Raw genomic sequence first — 19,819 nt, forward strand, 5'->3', positions numbered from 1 at the left:
CCTATTTCTTCTCGAGTAAATAGTTTGTTTCCGATAATAAAGTGCTTCATGGTGTGAAGCCTGAAAAAAGTAAAGTCTGGAGCTGCACCAAGGCTGGGAGGGAGGCGTGTCGCTGCCTCTATTGTTCCTTTAAGAAAGAACAACAGGGAACCAGACTAAAAAGGGCTCCCAGCCACCAGCCCCAGACTGGGAGCACTGGGAGCTCCACGTCCAGGAGGGAGGAGGCTGGAGCCCCCAGTGTGAGGGGAACCATGAGTTGTGTTGGTGCCAGCCTCACTCGGGGAGTTGTTCCTGAGCTACTTATTGTATGAACCAAACCAACCCCCTCCGAGATGCTCGCGGTGCTGGTGGGTGCGTTCTGAGCTGTGAGGAGTTTATTAATAACACCCGGGGCAGGAGGAAGCGGAGGAAATGGAGCCAATAGCTGGAAGTGTGTCCCCGTGTCCCTGCTCTGTGCTGCTGGGCCCTGCCCTGCTCCCACCCCATAGTGTTGCTGGGGTTTCCAGGTGTAGCAAAGGGCTGCTGAGGTCCCTACACAGAACCACACAGCCAAGGGAGCAGGGCCTGAATCCCCAATGGCTCCTAGAGACCTCGAAATACTCCAACTACAGCACAGAAGCACTCGAGGTCCTTCAGCTCCTACTTAGCAGCCCTGACCACGGCACCCCCTGCAACCAGTTATGGGGAGGGAGGGGCAGCAATGAATTGCTCAGTCAGCTGCACCTGTGGCTCATTTAATGCAGCTGTTGGCAGGGGTTGGTTCAGCAGTAGGGAGGGAGCACCTGGTTTGAGGGCTGCTCTGTGAGGTGCATGGGATGGTTGTGCTCATCCACGTAGGCTCATTGCCAGGCGCTGACTGAGAGCAGAGCTGCGCTTATGGAGCTCAGTTGTGATCTGAGGAAGTGCCCGGTGTGTTCGGGCCGTGCTGCCCGGGGGGGCTCTCCGGGGTGGCAGCGGGAGCCCGGCAGGGTCGGGATGGGGTTGGGATGGGGTTGGGACTGCGGGCTGCTACAGGTGCGTTCCAAACCCAAGGGCTGCACTCAGCCCAGGTGTGCTCGGAGCCGCACAGAGGGCGTGCAGGGAGGGGAGAGATGAAAGAGCCGTCGGTGAGGGCAGCCCCGCTGAAGATCCCGACTAAACCCGACGGATCTCGCAGCTCGGTGCTGGGCACGGTAGAACCGCTCGCTCCCACCCCGGGGGCGGCCGCGCTTCCTCCGATTGTCCCGGCCGGGCCCCGCCGGCAGAGCCCCGGGCACGGGGCGGTTCGGAGCCTCCCCCGCGCTTCCCCCGGGCCGGGCGGCGCCGCTCACACTGCGGGCGGCGGAGAGGAGGTGGAGGAAGAGGAGGAGGAGACGGGTGGCCGCGCTGCACCGCACCACCGCGGGAAGTTTCCGTCTGGCTTCCAACTCGGGACTTTTGAAACGATTCGATTTCTTCGAGTTACTTTGAATTTAACTTATTGTTGCTATTATCATTTAGTTGCTTTTCATTTTTATTGTTTTTTCTTTTTTTTTTTCTTTTTTCCCCCACGAGCGGCAGCGGCAGCAGCCGGCGCCGGGCGGGCCCCGACGGGACGGGGCAGCGGGGGATGCGCGGAGGCGGCGGAGCTCCGCGGCCCTCTCCGGGCCACGCCGGGCGTCCCCCTCGCCCCGCTGCCCGCGGGCGCCCACCGCCCCCCGGGGCCTCCCTCGGCCCCTCCGGGCCGCACCGCGCCGCTCCCTGAGCGCTCCGCCCGCGGGGCCGGTGCTGGGGCCGGGGGGGTCCCGGGCCGGTCCCGGAGCGCTGCGGGGAGCGCCGGGCAACGGCGGCGGGAGGCGGTCCGGGGGGGGGCGGCCCGCGTGTATGGCACGGGCACCCCCCTTCGTCCGACTTTTTTCTTTTGGTAGTTTTTTATTGTTGCTCGCATTAAGCGGCACCATCACGTCCCTTGTCGTTTTAGTTTATTCCCCCTTTTTTTCTTTTTTTTCTTTTTTCGTTTTAATTTCACTTTCATCCTTTTAAATTCCCGGCTCCGGCGGGTCGCGGGCCGGCACCGTGCCGCGGCGGGGCCGTGCGCTGAGGTAAGCGGGGGGGGAGTTCGTAACGCGGTGGTCCTTTGTGGGTGGGAGGGAGTGGGAATCGTGAGCTGTTACTTTTATCGTCACGAAGCTGAGGCGCTTTTGAGTTCTGGACACTGAGCGGAGGTGCGACCCTACGGGCATCCCGGGGTCGTGTTTGGTGGAGCTCAGCCTTGGGTGAGCTCTCTCCTGCGGGAGCCGCGTGGGAACTGGGTCATGACTCACCGCCACCCGTCCCAGATGTGTTGGGGCACAGCGCTGTGCACACAGATCCCAGCTGCTCAGAGCCCGGGGTCAGCGCTGTGCCCCTCCCGGTGCTGCCCAGAGCTGCTCCCGATGCCCGTGCCTCCCCCATCCCAACAGCTCTGGAACTGCTCGCTGCCCCGGCTCTGAAGCCCTGGGGCCCTAAGAAAGGAGGGGACGGACTCTTTAGTGGGGTCTGTTGTGATAGGATGAGGGGAAATGGTTTCAAACTGAAAGAGGGAGATTTAAATTGGATGTAAGGAAGAAGTTTGTTTTATGACAACGGTGATGAGGCAGTGGCACAGGTTGCCCAAAGAGGTGGTGATGTTCTGTCCATGGAGATATTCAGGGTCAGGCTGGATGGGGCTCTGAGCACCTGATGGAGCTGTAGGTGTCTTTGCACATTGCAGGCTTGAGGGATGGCCTTTAGGGGTCCCTTCCACTTACAGCACTGTCTGAGACTCCATAAAAAGTACTAAGCTGAGCTGGGGAGCCCAGTGGGGTTGGTCTGAGCCCTAAAGATGCCCATTTTCTGCTGCAAGGGGGAACGTGGGGCTGGGGGTGATACTATTCCATTTCAGATTTATTGTTTTTGGCCTTCTTCAGTCCAAACCTATTGGAGCTGTCTGCAGAGCAGAGTCTTGCTTACTTGCTTGGTGCTGACAGCATTAATTTTCCATAAAGTGACAGAGTTATGAGGGCTGTATCTGTGCATTACAACACCGACCTGATCCGCAGTCCCCAGATGGGGCACTTTGAGGACACGGTGAGGAATTTTGGCTGCATGTGGGATGAGAGCTGTGAAACTGCCCCCTGCAGCAGAGCCATGGGCAGAGCTCCATCCCACTGCTGGCTGCACATGTGCTGCAGCTACACGACCCTGTGCACCTGTGGCAAGAGTTATGGAGGGCTGTGTGCTGCTGGCTGCTCCTCTTAGCACAGCCCTCAGCTCATGGAGCTGTCATTGGAATTGGAGTTGCCCAACCGCGTTGGCTGGGAGGGCACCGATGGGTGGTGCTGCTGGCACAGAAGGTGATATCTGTGTTTTGTGTGTTTGCTTTGGGTAGTTTCAGCTGTAGAAAGAACTTTGGGGCCTCAAGTGTGAAAGAAATGGTTTCTGCCCCCTCACATATAGAGAAAGAAAGGATGCCAGTAGCTGATGAAAAGTGCTATAGGTGGGGCTGGGGAGGCATAGATGGCAGGGCTGTGCTGGGTGCCTGTGATGCAAATGTGTCCTGGGTGAGACCTGCATGTGTAGTGCTGTGGGATGGATGGATGGATGGGAAGCTCCCATATCTGGAGCAGGGTCTGGCTGCACCTGTGTTGGAGGTGCTGGTTTGGTCCATCATTGTTTGGCTGGTAGTTCTCTCCAACTTCCTCTCAAATCCTTGAAGCCAACAGACCTGTGTGATTTCTTTTTGCCTGGGACTGTGATCCACTTGGATCCCACACTGGGTTTGTGCCTGCTGAGCCGACAGCAAAGCCCTGCGGGTAAACCCAGCCCATTCTAAGGGGATGTTTTTACAAGGGTTGTGCAGGATAGCAAAATATCCATGGGAGAGAAAGCCACATCCACACGTTGCAAAGGGCTGTGTGCGGTAATTCATTAGCCTCAGCCATTCCCAGGCTGCCAGCCCTTGCTGCAGTCTGCCTGCTTTCCGGCCCGGCTGTGATGCTGCTCTGGAATCTGTTGTAGCAAAAAAGTATCCCCAGGAGCTGTGGGGACGTTGCCTGGTGCTGCACAGTGCCTTTCTTGTGGCAGTTCTTCCCATGGTGTTTGCTGCCCGGAGCTGGCGCTCACCGCAGCACAGGAAATTCTGGTTGCACCATTACTGCAGAGCTATTGTTTGGGGCAAGAGAAGGGCTCAGCTTTGCTCACATCCTAAAATGAGCTTGAAGAGGATGTTGTGGGGTGTTCAGGGTTTGCTGCCGGCAGCGCTTTGAGCCGTGACCCCTGTGCCACTGCTTGGATTGTTCATGGGAATCCTCAGAGTGATGGAACTCAGAGTGAAGGCAGAGTTGGGGTGTGGTGCTACATAGGGGTGCATGGGGACGTGCCCAGCCCTGCTGCAGGGATGTCAAAACAAAGTGCTTGGGATGGCACTGTGTGAGTGCACCCAGTGTCTGCCTGCACTGTAGTACTGAGGATGGACACCTAAACCTCTCTGTGCCTCTGTTCTCTATCCAAGCAGTGCAGAAATCTGACATCTGATGTTTGGGTACCACTCGTGTGCCACGTCAGCAGGAGGGCTGGGAAGCTCTGCAGTGGGGATGTTCATCATGTCACCTCTTCAGGCCCTCCCTTCCCTGTTGCTGGATTTTCTCCTGCTTGTGACATGAGTGTGGTGCTTGGTTACTCTTCTCTGAAGTGCTTTGCACAGTGATGAGTGGAATCAAAGAGTCATTAAAGTAATTAAGATCATCTTGTCCAGCCGTAAGGCAGTGGAACAGAGCAGTGCTGGTGCTGGGTGCAAGCTGGGCTGCATGGTTTATGTCTCAGGCTGCTGCACTGGGGCCAACTAGAGCCAAGGAGAGCCATTAGTGAGTTTAAAGCTTCCTCATTTCAGTCATGCTCATTAAAAACACCCATTGTGTGTGTGACACAACACGGGACACTGCTGAGCCCTGGGTGTCACAGCCCTGCGGTGCGGCTGTGCTCACCAGCCAGGTTCTGTCCCAAAGCAGCCAGGGAGTTTACGTGGCACGGTGTGAGTCCCGCACAAACAATTTCTTCCTGTTATTGTTGTGCTCTACAGCTTTCAGCTGGTCCAGGGAATGAGCTCACCCAGTCAGCAAGCAGGGCTTGTGGCTTTTTGTACAAACAGCACCGTAAGTGTGAACACCCATCATGAGCTGAGCTGGGATCCCAGCTGTGCAGTGCTCAGGGTGCCGGGGAAGATGCTCTGTGTCCAGGCACCCACTGCTGGGGCTTCTGTTGCATGGGCTCATCTCATGGCCCTGAGGGCAGTATCTGAGCAAGAGAAAGTGGGAATGGCTCTGGGGCAGCAGTGATTGCAGGCAGTGAAGAAGTGGTGTGGGTCTTTCCGCCCATTAATAAAGCATGGGTGCTGTGGGGCTCGCACTAGTGGGTAACAATGAGGCCACGCTGCTCCGCTCCCATCCCTAGGAGGGGGCTGGAAGAGGAAGGAAAAACAGGAAAAAAGTCAGTCAGTTGCTAGGGCAAGGTGATGTCATTTCTTGCTGTCGTAAGCCAAAGCCGAGGTTGTAATACACTTCTCTGATAAAAGTTGCACTAGGTAGAAACATTCATATAAGATGGATATGCATTTCATGGCAAAGCAGAGCCGTGTCTGAAAGAGCTGGAACCATTTTTTTCCAAGGCACGGATCATTCTGCAATCTCTGAAGTCCTTTCCCCTTCCTCCGGTGCATTTACCTTTGTCTGGAGCACAGAGGAAGTGCTGGGTTGGATGGGAGCCCCATGTGATGCAGACCAGCAAGTCTGTGCTCCTCTGACTGCAAGCAGCGGGTTTTGCACCCAGGAAGAATTGGGGCAGTGCCGTGTAAACGTGTCTGTAATAAATATTAGCAGTCTGTCTTAATATCCCCTGTGCTGTGAGAGCAGACACATTGCTAGGATGAGTATTGACATCACTAGTTTGAGTTGATCCTAAGTGCGTGTCTGAGCATGAGATGCTCTCTGGCACCCATGCAGGAGGTGGGGTGGGGTGAGCGCTGCGGGTGGGCTGAGTGCTGCCTGGGATGTGCAGGAGGGTTTCCAGAGGAGGAGCAATGAGGGATGAGTTCTGCAAAGAGCCTGTTGTTCATCTGGTGTTTCTTTCCACTGTTGGTAATACGCTCGGGTTCATCTTCATGTGGTTACTTCTAGCCGTTGGGTATGACGAGACCTCGCTCTGGGCTGGATCAGTGCCTGCCTAGTTTGATGCTGAGGCTGTGCATCCATAGAGATGGACCAGAACATCAGCACATAACCCAGCTCCCAACAGAGCTGCTTCACTCATGTGTCCTATCTTTGCCCCTTATCCAACTGCTTTGAGATCAGGGAACCTGACACCCTGTCCCGCTCCTCCCTATAGGGCAAGCAGGGAAGTTCAGCGCAGCCTCCTTTTGATAAAACCAAGTCAAACACGGGTGTGTGCCTTTGATGCAAGAATTGCCTTTAATTGGCTCTATGCTGCCTTGGCTGCCAGCTTCCTTGCTCCCTGTGCCTATTTTCATCACCTGCTCAGGGCGGGCACGTTGCTGCCCATTGCATCCACGCCCTTAGCCCATGCTTCAGGTCCCTGTGCTGGGATGGGCTCTTTGCAGCCCTTCCCTATTGCTGTCCTGCTGGGAGATTACATTTGTCACACTGTGTGACGTTTCTGGATTTTCTTGCTGTGATGTAGTGGCTGTTTGCTGGTACCTGCGATGGCTCCTATGCTGTCAGCTGGGGACATTGATCTCATCCCTGTGCTCCTGCAGAGATGGAGTGCACCTTTGGGGAAAGGCAGAGAGAGCTCAGAAGCTCCCAAAGCCAATGGAAGCTTTGAGTTTTGTGTAGGCTTCCTGCTGGGCACAAGCCTGTGTTCTTAAACACTTTTCCTTAAGCGCTTTTTCTCTCCTGTAGGGGAAGAAGGGGTCACTTTTTCCACTCTGCTGACGTGGCCGATGAATCACGGGTGTTTTGGGAAGGTGCAATCACCGGGACAGGAATCCTTGAAAATATTTACTACCTTTATCCCAGTGTCCCCAGGCACTTTGCAGGCCAGGTGCTGCACAGCCAGGCACTACTGCAGCCCAAGGAGCGCTTTGCTGGTGCTTCCTAAGTAGGATGGACAGGAAAGATCAGCTCCTCAAGGAATTTTTATGCCAAGAGAGCGATTTGGTGCTCAAATGGGATGAGTGAGTCATTTGACTCCAGGAAGGCATTGGCACATAGCACAGGTCTAGCACGTGGTCCCTAAGCCAAGGTGGTTTGACTTTGGTACCAGCCGAGAAGGCACAGCACTGGGATAACACCCAGAAAGCTCAGCACATTTTGCAAACCATGCTGGCAGTGCAGCTGAGCCAGGGCCGGTCTTGTGCTGCGTGTGCCGGCACGTCGAGCAAAGCGTGGGAGTTTCATCAGCTTTTGTGCCAGCCGAGCAGGATTTGAATGTAATCATGGAGAAAACAGGAGTTGGTGCGGCTCGTTCGCTGCAGGCTGGTCCTCTGTATCCAAAGGGTGCTTGTCCTTGCAGAAGCATTGCTTTCTCGAGGTGCTGTAGTCAAAGCGTGATGCGCAGCTTGCCCTTTAGTTACTCCTGCTCGGCTGCGGTGTTTCAGCTCTAAAAATGGGATTAGGGTGTCCTTGATGAGGTCAGGGCAGGAGGGCAGAGGGGGGACAGCTGCCTCTCACTGTGCTTTCCCTGCTGGGTGCCCTGAGCAGCTCTGCTCTGTGTGGCTGCTGGTGTGTGTATGGCCCCACCCCAGAGGCACCGCTGAGATGAAAAAGTTCATTGGTAATGATGCTAATTGAATCGGATGTCGCTCCCCTGTGCTCAGACGTGGCTGCTGCTGCCATCTCGCCGCAGAACACGACTGGCTTGAGCGAGGCCCCGGTGCATGAGGAATGTGAGCTGACAGCCTCCTTTGCTGGGAAAAGCCGTGTGGGTGAGACAGTGCAGTGGTCCAGACAGGATGCTCTCATGGTACCTGCTTCAAAGCTGCTTGTTTGGTTTAGCATCAGTATCGGGTCAGCAGGGCAAGCTCACATTGAGAAGATAAGGTTTTTGAGGCTGGGGTTGTGAGGTGTTTCGTATGGGATCAGCTCTGGTGAGGATAATAAGCAGGATAATGCTTATGGAAATAACAGAATCTCAGAATGGCTTGGGTTGGAAGGGACCTTAAGGATTTACTAGTCCCATCCCCCTGCCATGGGCTGGCTGCCCCCCACCAGCTCAGGCTGCCCAGAACCCCATCACACTTGGATTTGTGCACTGGCAGGGGCAACCACAGCTCTCTGGGCCCCACCACTCACTGAGTAAAGAATTTCTGCTTAACATCTCACCTAAATCTCCCTGCTTTCAGCTTAAAGCCATTTCCCTTTTCCTTTCACTGTCAGACCATGTAAAAAGTTGGTCTTCCTACTGTTTATAGGCTCCTTTCAAGTACTGATAGGCTGCGGTGAAGTCCTGGAGTCTCCTCCTGAACAGCTCCAGCTGCATCCAGATGTGGAGTCCTCAGTACAGGAGAGACATGGGGCTGTTGGAGTGCCTCCAGAGAAGGGCCACAGAAGTGATTCAAGGGATGGAGCATCTCCCTATGAGGACAGGCTGAGAGCTGGGGCTGTGCAGCATGGAGAAGGGAAGGCTCCGGGAGACTGAGAGTGGCCTTTCAGTATCATAAAGAAGGGGACAGGCTCTTTAGCAGGGACTGTTGTGATAGGACAAGGAGAAATGGTTTCAAATGGGAGGTTTAGATTGGACATAAGGAAGAAGGTAAGGGTGGTGAAGCACTGGTACAGGTTGCCCAGGGAGATGGTGCGTACCCTATCCTTGGAGACACTCGAGGACAGACTTCATGGGACTCTGAGCACCTGATGGAGCTGGGGGTATCCCTGGTCATTGCAGAGGAGTTGGACTAGATTACATTTAAAAGTCCCTTTCAACTCAAACTATTCTATGTTGAAGAGCACCAGTCCCAAGACTGGCCCCTGGGGGATGCCACTAGTGGCTGGCCTCCACTAGGACATAGAGCTGTTGACCACAACCCTCTGGCAGTGACCTTCCAACTCTTGCTTTATCTATCAAGTAAACCACGCTCCAAATCCATGTCTGACAGTCACACCAGCCAGTTCTTTCAGGATGTTGGGATGCACTCCTTGGCCTTGCTCTTCTGACAGACAGGGGAAATCCCGCTCCCAAAGCTGCCTAAATTGAGTAGGTTGCTTGATAGCTGCCCAGAGGTAGACATAGGATTTAGAGCGAGGCATTAAGTATATTTTAATGCCCATTGACATCACAGGGCAATGTAAAGAAGTGAGTGAGTAATCCACTGTAATAATTATTTCAAGTGTTTGAGCAGAACTAGTTGCTACAAGCCCTGGTCTCTGCGTGTGAATTTGGGACCATAATCAGCACTGAGCTCTTTGTTTCCAATCATGAGCTGAACACACTGAACATATGTTAAAGCAGATTACATGGTAAATAACTATGGAAATATATGTACAAATGTGGCCCTCTGTGCCCACTTTCAATATTGGTATCAGTGAGCTGCCTTGTATGATGGCACCTACTTTTTCTAATAGTAATTCCATGTCAAAGAGGAAATATAAATAAACTCCCCAGACAAAAGAAGCAAGGAAAAAATAATTCTTTCAAACATTTGAGCAGGAACAATAGGGTAGGATATGCGTTCTCTAGGGAGAGCTAATGGCTGAAACCGATAGGAGCACAGTGCCTGCCTTACTCTGCTTTGTAACTAGCACAAACCTTTGCTCAACAGAAGGTTATTTATAGCAGATGTTATGGCAGAAGCATGTGTGACCTGCAGGCTCCCTGTGAGGGGAAGAGCTTTCCTGTACTGTCTTTGAGATACAATAGACAATTATTTGGACACTATCTTTGTCCCAGGATAAAAACAATTAAATGCTGGTTACTGATTTCTGCTCTTATGTTGTAACTATAGGCAGCTATGGGTGTTTTCTTGGAGGATTTTTAGAGTGGGAAAGTATTTTTAAGGGGTTCACTTTGGAATAATATCACAGCTGGGAAGTTTCAGAGGCATCTCTACTAAACTGACTAATTGGGAATGCCCAGTTGTGCAAAGAGCATTGTGAAGTCACTGCCTCCCAGCATCCTCACAAAGGACACATCCAGTGGCTTGATGTTCAGCTTCTTCCAACAATGACTTGTTCCAGGGCAGTGGGCACAGCACTTGGCCTGCTTGAGTTCCAGAAGTGTTTGGACGATGCCTGCAGGCATACAGTTTAATTTTCAGATAGTCCTGCATAGACTTGATGATTCTTGCAGATCCCTTCCACACAATGGTGTGGGTGGGTGTAGACCCCTGAATCTGCCTGCACTTTTGCATTTCAGCTTACAGCTGTGTCATTAGAATGCCTGCATTTGCTACTGGATAGTAATTAAATGTTCTTATATGTAATTAACTACCTTGACGTGACTACCAAACAGCTTAAACAATCCACACGATATGGCAATTATTTCTATATTGTGCTTGCTGAAGCTAGTGCCAAATACTCAAGAAGATTTGGGGAAAGAGCCATCATCAAAATATAACCTTGCTTGAGAAGATAACTGTGCTTATCTGGCTCCCTCATTTTGTTTTGTGTTCCTATGTATCCTGTCAATAGCGAAAGTATCCTTTCAGATACCTTCTCTGCATTACCACACTATGCCATCAGCTCTTTGAGCCCCAAGTGTGGAGCTCCTCATGCATGGAGCCAGCTGGTCCCTTCCTTGGCAGTGCAGGCACAAGTCCAGTTTATCTGACAGATGCAGTTGAGCAGCTCTGTCCCTTGGCTGTGGGTGAAATAAGTCTCCCACTCTAATTTCATTGTGTTTAGCCATCGCACAAACTCTAAAGCTCCCTGAAATAGGAAGGAAGTAATGTTTAAATTATGCATGAGTGAACTGCTTTACTCGAACCGAAGCTTTGAGTTCTGTCCTTATGAATACAGGGATGGAGCTCCTGCGCATCCATCCGTCTGCCTGGTGAATACTGAATTAACAGAAACACAAATGTAGTTCCAGTACTGTAAAAGCTTTGGCTTAAACCACTGCCATGGGCAAAGCAGTGTGTTTGCTCAGTGTTGCCTTGTCTGGTAGGTCATCCCCAGTGACAGAGTGAGACCTTTGCTGCAGATTCCCTTCTGCTACTGCATAGGTACTTGGTGCTTCAGTAGGAGCCACCCACTCCTGCTTGGAATGGGATGTGAACCAACCTCCTGCCTTGTAATGAGGAGTTTAACTTCCCATGTAACACGTTTTGCAGAGCGTGTAAAATGCTGGTTAAATTCTATGGTCACTTCCTATAGGCACTTGCTCAGCGCTCCTCTGGGAGACCAGTGCCAGAAGGCTGTACATCCCTTTAGCAGATGATTCACCCAAGTCTCTTCTCCTTGCTTCTTTGACCCCTATTTAAGAAAAAATGCAAGCTCTAGTACCACAGCACCCACCCAAATGAGAGTGGCACAGCATGTGCCTTGTCCCATGTGCAGAAGATGCTGAACGTCTCCGAGGCTGCAGCAGTTGGGGCTGGGTGGGCAGAGCCCTGAGCACAGCAAGCTCCTGTGTGTGGGTACGTGCTGCTGGAACGTGAGCACTACTTTGCAGTTGGTCCTTCGGAGCAGCACCGCGGGGCTGAAATGTCAGCAGAGACTCAAACAGAAAGGGGGAGAAGTCACGATTCTCTTGCTATTTCTTTGACCTAAATACACTGAAGTAACTGTACTCTCATGAAAGAGATAATTTCCTGATGCTGGAGAGCTTAACATCTGTTTCCTCTGATTTTATTTTATTTTTTTTCAGTGGTAGAACATGGTAACGGAAGAACTGGCGGGGTTTTCTTTCCTCTTTTTCTTTTGTATAGCAAAGGCGCTGCATGCTGTGGCTATATACACTCTCCAAGAGCAGACGGGTTTCTCTCAAGGGTTATATGATCGTTTGTTCTCTATTTTCTCTCCTTCCTGCCTACCCTCCCACCCCCCTCCTGGAGAGGAGCGGATACACTAAAGCCCAGGCAGGACTTCCTTAGCTCCGCCATGCCTTCTGGCAGCCTGTGCCTCGTGCCCTCTCCCCATCACCCCCCTTCCCCAACAAACAATGGCCAAAGGCTCCTTCTTGTTTGTTATTTTACATCCCGCAGAGGAAGAGCTGAGTGGAAGCTTGTGTCCCCAGGGGCCCTCAGCACATTCCAGCTCTGGCTGCTGCCTTGCTGGGCTGCCCGTGCCTCTTCCACGCGGTCCCCAGCCCTATAGGATGAATCAGTGGTGCCATGTGATGCTGGAGGTTGCCAATCAGTTTTGAAGCAAATTGGAAGGTGAGAGAGGATCTGAGGGCCTCGGAGAGGTGGTTGAATCGCCATCCCTGGATGTGTTTAAGAGCTGTTTGGATGTGGTGCTCAGAGATATGATTTAGCAGAGGGTTGTTAGAGTTAGGGTACTATGGTTAGGCTGCGGTTGGACTTGATGATCTTCAAGGTCTTTTCCAACCTGGGTAGTTCTATGATTCTATGATTACTCCATGGCAAAAGCATATAAAAGAGATGGATGGGCTTATTGGTTGTGATGTTCAGAGCCCAGCTTCAGCAGCCCTGGAACAAAAAACAAACCCATTTGGGTCAGACCCTTGATTATAAGTGGTTGTATGAGAAAGAAAAGTGGCTGCATAAAACTGGAATTGTAAGATATAATTGGAGATGCTCGTGGTCTGTAACAACTGTAAAAACCACTAACGAAGAAGCTCCCTGCAGAAAGCTGGGGTGGAACAAAGCAAGCACATCTTGGTTGGAGAATTGGTCTGAGATTATCCCGCTACTTAATCCAGCACAAATCTAATTGCTGGGGATGGAGGTATTTCTGCCCACCCCAGCTCCTTCCTCCTGTCACGTGGCTTGTGTGTCTTCTTGTGGCTCTTTGGCTGAAAACTAAAGCCAGCGCTTCTTGTTTGGTTGTTTCCAACCCCTTGGCTCAGCTCATGCCCAGAAATGCTCCCAATGGCATTAGGGGAAGAGAACACAAGGAGGGATATGGCATCTCCCTGACCTTGCTGTCAGCTTCAGTGTATGTTACCTGCATCCTTGGAGTTATTTCAGCTCCTGTATCCTCCTGCTAGATTGCTATTACTCCCACCTGTATCAGGCAAGAAAAACCCTGTTGCCAAGGAAATGGTATGCAACTGTGATTGAGGTATAAAGCACCTAGATTTTGAGATCTGGTAACACAAAAAAAAAAAAAAAAGAAAAGAAAAAAAAGAAAGAGAGAGAAGAATTTGGAGGAGTGTCATGGCCATAGATACGGATGTTTTGTGCAACACACCTGGCACCATTTGCATGAGGTTTCGTGCTAACCAATTTGTCAGCCTTGGTTACTTTGCAGAAGGAAGGAGAGCTGGAGGAATGAAGGGCTGCTGTTTTTGTGGTGAGAGCAGCAGCGGAGCCTCGTGCAGAGGGCAGGGCTTGTGACAAACCCGCAGAGCTCCTGTATGTTTGAGCAGCTTTTGGTGTCTGATTGCTGTGGTTTTTAAAACCACATTCCTTGCTGGATGAGGAGTTGTGTGCTTTGTAGACCAGCCGCAACCACCCCGCTGTTCCGCCCTGTTCGGCTCGAGGTAATTCGGCGGGTGCTGTGAGGTCATGGCGTTTCCTCCTTCTTGCTGTGGTTCAAGTCTCACACAGCGATGGTTGCTGCAGCGTAGCTGCTGGGTGGTAACCTGCTGCAACATGACATCTGCAGCTGAGCACGCAGCCCTAGGAGAGGGAAACAAAGTGGGGGCTGACTTCCCGCTTCAGTTTTGCAGCTAGTAGATGTCCTTAAAAATATATCCAAGGTGCTGTCTTTGGTCCTCCTTTTCCTGTGCCCCAGCAAGGTGGGTAATGGCTAAATAATTGAGTGCTCCTGCTGCCATTCCCCATAGTCAAATTTTGCTGTTGTTAAGGGTGATAATGCCCCCAGGCCTGCATGGTTTGGTTGGTAATAGGTCTTTTCCAACCTTGGTGATTCTGTGATTCTATGATAAAGCCACTTTTCCTCTATTTGGTTTATTTAAAGCATCAGTTTCCCATGAGCCTGCTGCTGTTGTGCGTTTGCACAGCTGCAGACACTGGTTTTGGTGGCTGTATCAGATGAGAGAGCATAGCAGATTGTGACACCCAGTCAGGGAAGCCTGAGTGAAGCTGAATGCCAGTTGTTCAAATGTGGTGTGCCTGGGTGTGGGGAGGCTTTGGTTGAGGGTTCAAGCCTTGTCCTGTACAGCTGGTGTGGCCCTGCAGCCACTGCAATGATGACCACAGGCACTAACAAAATAGTGCTGCTGTGAGTTGGCTCTTGCCATCTGGTCAGCCTGTGATTTCAGCACATGCAGAGTCCTGCGGGCTTACTTAGAGTGTAAATAAGGCAAGAATAAGGTGCTTTTCTTTGTCAGTAGCTGCTCAAAAGGCCTTTTGAATGCTATCTATTAGCATCTACTACTACTAATAATAATATCTGTCTACTATTATGTTCATCCACTGAAACCATGAGACCTTTCAGTGAGAGCTTCTAAGCTTGTGAGAGCCCCAGGTGAGGCTGTGGATGGGGAAGTGGAGAGGAGTTACCCAAGCTCTGGTGCTGTATCTGCCTAGCATGTGTGGGTCTGACTTTATTGTGGCAGCTGTGGTTTACAGCTGGTTTAAAGCTGCTTTTTTAAATTAAAAAATATATATATTTAAATTTGAAGCCACCCTTGTGCCCTGACTTTCTGTGTTGTGCTGCCTTTCTGGGGAAGGGCCATGCAGGGTCTGTGTCCTTTAAAAGATTCTTACATGAGAAACAGATTATGTCTCCTCTTTGCTAGCATCCCTCCAAAGACTTTGTAGGGAAGTCTGTTTCCTTTGAATCTTCCCATGCAGAATCCACCCAGCCAAAAACAATAAAATATAAAACTGGAAAGAGAAAAAATAGGGAGCTTTCTGATTTTGGTCTTCTGCTGCCATATGTGTGTTGGCTGCACAGCTTGAAACTCCTCAAATGCACTTTTTCCACTCTGTCAGATGCACTCAAATACGTTATTCTTTAAATTGCAGCAGAGGATAACCCACAGACCATTGTAACCCATGACAATATGCTCTCCTCATGGAATGGCATGGGTTGGGGGGGACCTTAAAGATCATCTAGTTCCAACCCCCTGCCGTGATGTTTCCCCTTCTCCAGTCGCTGGGGACTTCACCTGACACACGTGACTTTTCAAATATGATGGAAGATGGCTTGGCAACTACATCAGCCAGTTCCCAGTTCCCTCAAGACCCTGGGATGCCTGTCTTTGGGCCCTATAGACTTGTACACATTCAGCCTCATGAGGGGGTCTCGCTGTTACAGTGGAAGGGATTTTGCACCCCGACATCTGTCTAGAGTTTCAGGGCCGTGAGAGATGTGGGAAGCCTTAGAACTTGAGTACCTCACCCTTCTCTATGTCTGTTGTTCTGTTGCTGCCACTTCTCATTTATCCTCAAGCACCAGATGTGGTGTCTTTTTTAACATTTTGTTTAACAGAAGCTTTCTGTGGTAGGCAGGTCCCAAGTGAATTTGTGCTATAGGGTTTGAGTAATGGCTGTCCTTGCCCCAGCCCTAGAACAGGACTGTAGGAGGAGTTAACAAAAAAAGCAGGTGTCGTGGTTTGGCCTTGTTCTGTGGCAAGGGGTGAGGAACAGCATGACGAACCCTGAGGTCAGTGAAGGAGGAGGGGGTGTCGGATGAGAACCTCTTCCCTACCAGGACCTCTGGTGGGAGCTCCTGGGCAGGAGCCATGTCCTGTGCAGCACCTGCACAGGAGCAGGTTTTTGTGTTGGCAATCCCGTGTTGCTGAGGCTGTGCCCTTTCTTGTCCCTACTTTTCCTCTCTTCTTTGTCCTGTGAGGAGGGCTGGGATTGGGGTCTGGCTGGTGGTTCTGTATGTTGCACAGAACAGTCAGACAGCAAACCCAGGACCGCATTATGAAGCTGTAGCAGTGAGTCAGGGCACAGCAGGTGGAAGGAAAGGCTTAGGATCTGCATGTGTAGAAGTTCAAATTCTAACAAAGGCTTGGCAGTGGATTCTGTTGCTTTTATGTGTGGGGTACCCATAGTTTGAATCCTGTTCACTTAGGCTGGAACTTACTTGAGGGGAACATGTGTTCTTGTGTAGCATTGAGTGGTGGCCAAGCATCTTTCATTTAGCAGTTCAGTTCCAGTGAGGGATTCCTGTGCTGGTGCCATAGCTGTTGTAGGAAAACGTGGCTTGAATATTCTGTGAGGTTTTTGGTATTGAAGTTATTTCAGAATTGCATTGTTTCCAGGAAAAGGCCCATCCTGGCTTTTCTTTGAATGCCTGCCTGAAGAGATGGAACTCATTGGGAGTGCACTGTCAGTTCCTGGCAGATGAAGCTGGTGAGGATGACAGTGACATGTACAGGAACGCTTTACTGCAATTTCCTCTTTTCCTCTCTGTCATGTACTCTGACGTATTGAAAGAGTTCTAGCAATCTGCAAGACCAATATGTGATTTATGGTATTCTGTCTGCACATGGGGGTAAATTTATTGATGGAAAAAGCTTATACATCCTCGGTCACTTAAATCAGATTTAAGTTGCTTTGAATGTTGTATAGTTTAAGAACAAAATCTTGGTCTCACTGAAATCAGTGGCATTACTGTCACTGGAATAGGATTTGACTGGTGTTGCATTAGCAAATGTGTCTTCCAAAAAAGATTTCATCTCCTAACCTTGTTCTTTGCAATTTTTTTTCCTAAAGTCTTGTGAAGAAAACAATCTGAAGACAATGTGTCTTTGACCCCTGGTACCAGCTTTTGAGCCGGAGCAATGGAAGTTATAGATGGCTGCCGGCATACTGACCCTGTGATCATTTCAAATGGATATGCAAACAGGATTTTCCAAGCAAACATGGAGGACAGGAGTGCTGACGCATCAGAGGTCTGTTGTGCTGAGCACGGCACCACCAGTGATGCAGTCCCGAATGAACAGGAAGAAACACCCAGGTATAAGAAGTCGACCAAGGGCAACCGGATCTGGAATTTTGTTTGGCGAAGGAAAGGATCCTCTATGAATAAAAGAAGACCCCGGTCCATGATTGTATTGGGAGATACCTATGACGCCTCCGATGAAAAAAAGCCATCCTTCATGGACAGGGTAATGCCCTTAAAAAAACTAAGAACCTCTAAGTTGTCTAAGGATGTAGATTTCAGAGGATCTGCAGTGCAGGTTACTTGTGTCCCTGAGGAAGACCATCCTTCTAGTGGGCAAGGAGCATTCTACAGGGTTAAGAAACTGGGTGACAGTCAGAGGCCCTACCGCCATTCATACGGGGGACACATTGAAGACTTAGATTCCTCTTTTGAAGACATTGAGCTGAATATCAGCGTTCCTGAAATCGACGCCAATGAAAGTAAGTGTCTCAGGGATATTAGTATCAGACTACACAGTGAAGATAATGATAGTAACTGCCAGAAAATACCAGTTAGAAAGAGCGAGTCTTTGAATTTAGAAAACCTTAAGAGTCCTGCAGTTATGGAAGGGGACAATCAAAAGAAGTGTACCGTGCTCCCACAGGAGGGCAAAAGAGGAAGAAGCTCTGATGTCTGGAGCTATCTGAAAGGAATTTCATTAACTAGCAAAGATCATTCAAAGCTTCTAGATGAAAGGGCTGAAACCAATTTCCAGAACTTAGAAAATATAACTGATCATTCCACTTCTGATTTGGACTTTGATGAGAGATGTGAGGAGAATCTCAGCCAGCAGAAAAAATCAAACAGCGCAACCAAAGCCACTCACTTTGCGGGTTTTGTGCGGTTCTTCACCAGCGTAGCCGAGGCAGCTCGGCGGCTGCGAGGCTCCTCAAAGGCATTTTCACCTGATGAGAAAAGGCCTCAGAGGAGCTCACGAAGCTGGAGGCAGGATGTCATCTCCCGCAAAGTGAGCCTGGTTATCGAGAATGAGACTGCCAATGCTTTCTGCACGGTGGGAGCATGTCTGCAGTCCCCAGATTCAGGCGTGTGGGATAATCCAAGCTTTGAGAGTTCATTAGGGAAGGAGACCACACAGGGCTATAGAACTACAGATGTATCACAAGACATTGGTTTCTCTGCCCCGAGCAGCAAGAATGATAGCTTTAGTGAAATACCACTTTCTCCCTCTGAGCCAGAGCTCTCAGATGACTCTATTGTCACTGTGATAAATTCAGAAGAACCCTCTGAGACTGCAGTCCACTGTCCACAGACAACTCTGACCAAACAGATTCAGGACGTGGACAGTACGCCAGAGAAGGCACAGGCTGTGGGCAGGGACCTGCCACATTTGGAAGATCTTCCTGGGGAAAATCTGGGTACTTCTGAACTGGGCAGTCCTCCAGCTGCTAATAGTGACTTTCCTGTAGTGACTGTGGCTCTGATCCACCATCCACTAAAGATGACTCTGCATGAACTCGAACCTCAGGATGTGGCTTGTGCTTCAGTAGTTACTAATGACATGAGTATGTCTCTAACAGCAGCTCTGGAGCTTTCAAAGACAGAACTGGATATGAAGGACATGAGAAATCCTGAGTTGCCTTTACAAGACTTATCTAGAGATGAGCTGGAGTTTCAGGACTCAAGCAATACTCCAGAGAAGGCACAGGTTGTAGGTGGAGACCTACCATGCTCTCAACATCATCCAGAGAAAAATCTGGATACTGCAGAGCTGAACATTTCCCCAGCTGCTAACGGGGACTTTTCTGCAGCGACTCCTTTGACATGTGCAACAGTTGAAGGGGTGGTGTTTGAGCAGACTGATGGATGCTTCAGAAAGCACAGAACAAGTTCTCCTGTGGAGCAGAACCCTGTGGAGTTACTTGGCAGAGGAGTGCGCTTTGACTGTGATGATGAGTGCCGTCCGTTCCACGTCACCATCTCTAGGATTGTCTCCTCTGGTCTACTTAACAACGGGAAGGTATGAGTAAGCTTTACTGTACAACTTCCAATAAGGCTGTATTGTTGTTACACCTCTTATAAAGATGGTTTGCACTTGAAATCAATTTTTTTTATATTCCTCTTTGGAATTTTTACTTAATCATACAAATATTGGCTGTAAATGTAGCTTTTATATCAGTCTACGAGGAACCAGTTGACTGGGTTATCCCTGGGCTGTTAGTGCAGATTTCTAGAGAGCTCCTCGTACGACAGTTCACTGTGTGATTCCAGAGACTTACAAAGTGGGACAAGTAGTGGTTAGTCACTTTTTGGTCACTTACAGACTTTACAGAGAAACTTAAAGATGGTACTGAAGATAACGACAGGAAACCTCCCACGAGTTCCTGTTGAGGGTGGTGATAACAATATGACCCCTGAATTATGGTGGCTTCCAGCCTCCTGGGTCCATGCCTTACACCTCACTGGACAGAAGCAATGACAAAGCTGGAAGGGAAAGCACACAGCTCACCCTGGTTTGTAAGCACCTCTGGATCCCAGAAACTTGGACTAGAGATGCCCAGTGATCTAAGGGCAGCACCGAGTCCTGTGCAAAGGAAGGAAACTTTGGGATGGGAATGGACTTAGAGAGTCCATCAGCAGCTCCAGTAACAAATGTTCTGAGACACCCAAGGGATTTACTTGCCTATCTCTCATCAGGGAGTGGCACTCGGAAACAGTCTACCAAAAATAAACACATAAGAGGAATAACTTCAGCCTGAGCACGACACTAGCAGCAGACTCAGGCCTCTTATTGTTTTAGGGCTGAATTCACCTTCTTACTGGCACCTGTTCCTTGGGCCAGTTGTTGGCCTCCATACTCCTGCTTCAGTCTGCTCTGCAGTAACTGAGGGATTTAGATTTCA

The 19,819-nt window shown here is 50.3% G+C and overlaps 1 protein-coding gene across 4 annotated transcripts in view; it reads left to right on the forward strand.

Annotated features, from left to right (window-relative positions):
- Window positions 1-1,944: 1,944 nt before the first annotated feature.
- ARHGEF9 (Cdc42 guanine nucleotide exchange factor 9) overlaps window positions 1,945-19,819 on the forward strand; it is a 173,633-nt gene continuing 155,758 nt past the window's right edge. Inside the window, exons 1-2 of one of the 4 annotated variants that reach the window (XM_032444345.1) lie at window positions 1,945-2,060; window positions 16,748-18,936. In XM_032444345.1, coding sequence (XP_032300236.1) covers window positions 16,816-18,936 — 2,121 coding nt within the window. In that variant the 5' untranslated portion in view covers window positions 1,945-2,060; window positions 16,748-16,815. The remainder of the gene's footprint in view (window positions 2,061-16,747; window positions 18,937-19,819) is intronic. The other 3 variants (XM_015860490.2, XM_015860488.2, XM_015860489.2) reach the window with 3 other exon arrangements.

Source organism: Coturnix japonica, chromosome 4 (genome assembly GCF_001577835.2).
Source record: "Coturnix japonica isolate 7356 chromosome 4, Coturnix japonica 2.1, whole genome shotgun sequence".
NCBI classification, from domain to species: domain Eukaryota; kingdom Metazoa; phylum Chordata; class Aves; order Galliformes; family Phasianidae; genus Coturnix; species Coturnix japonica.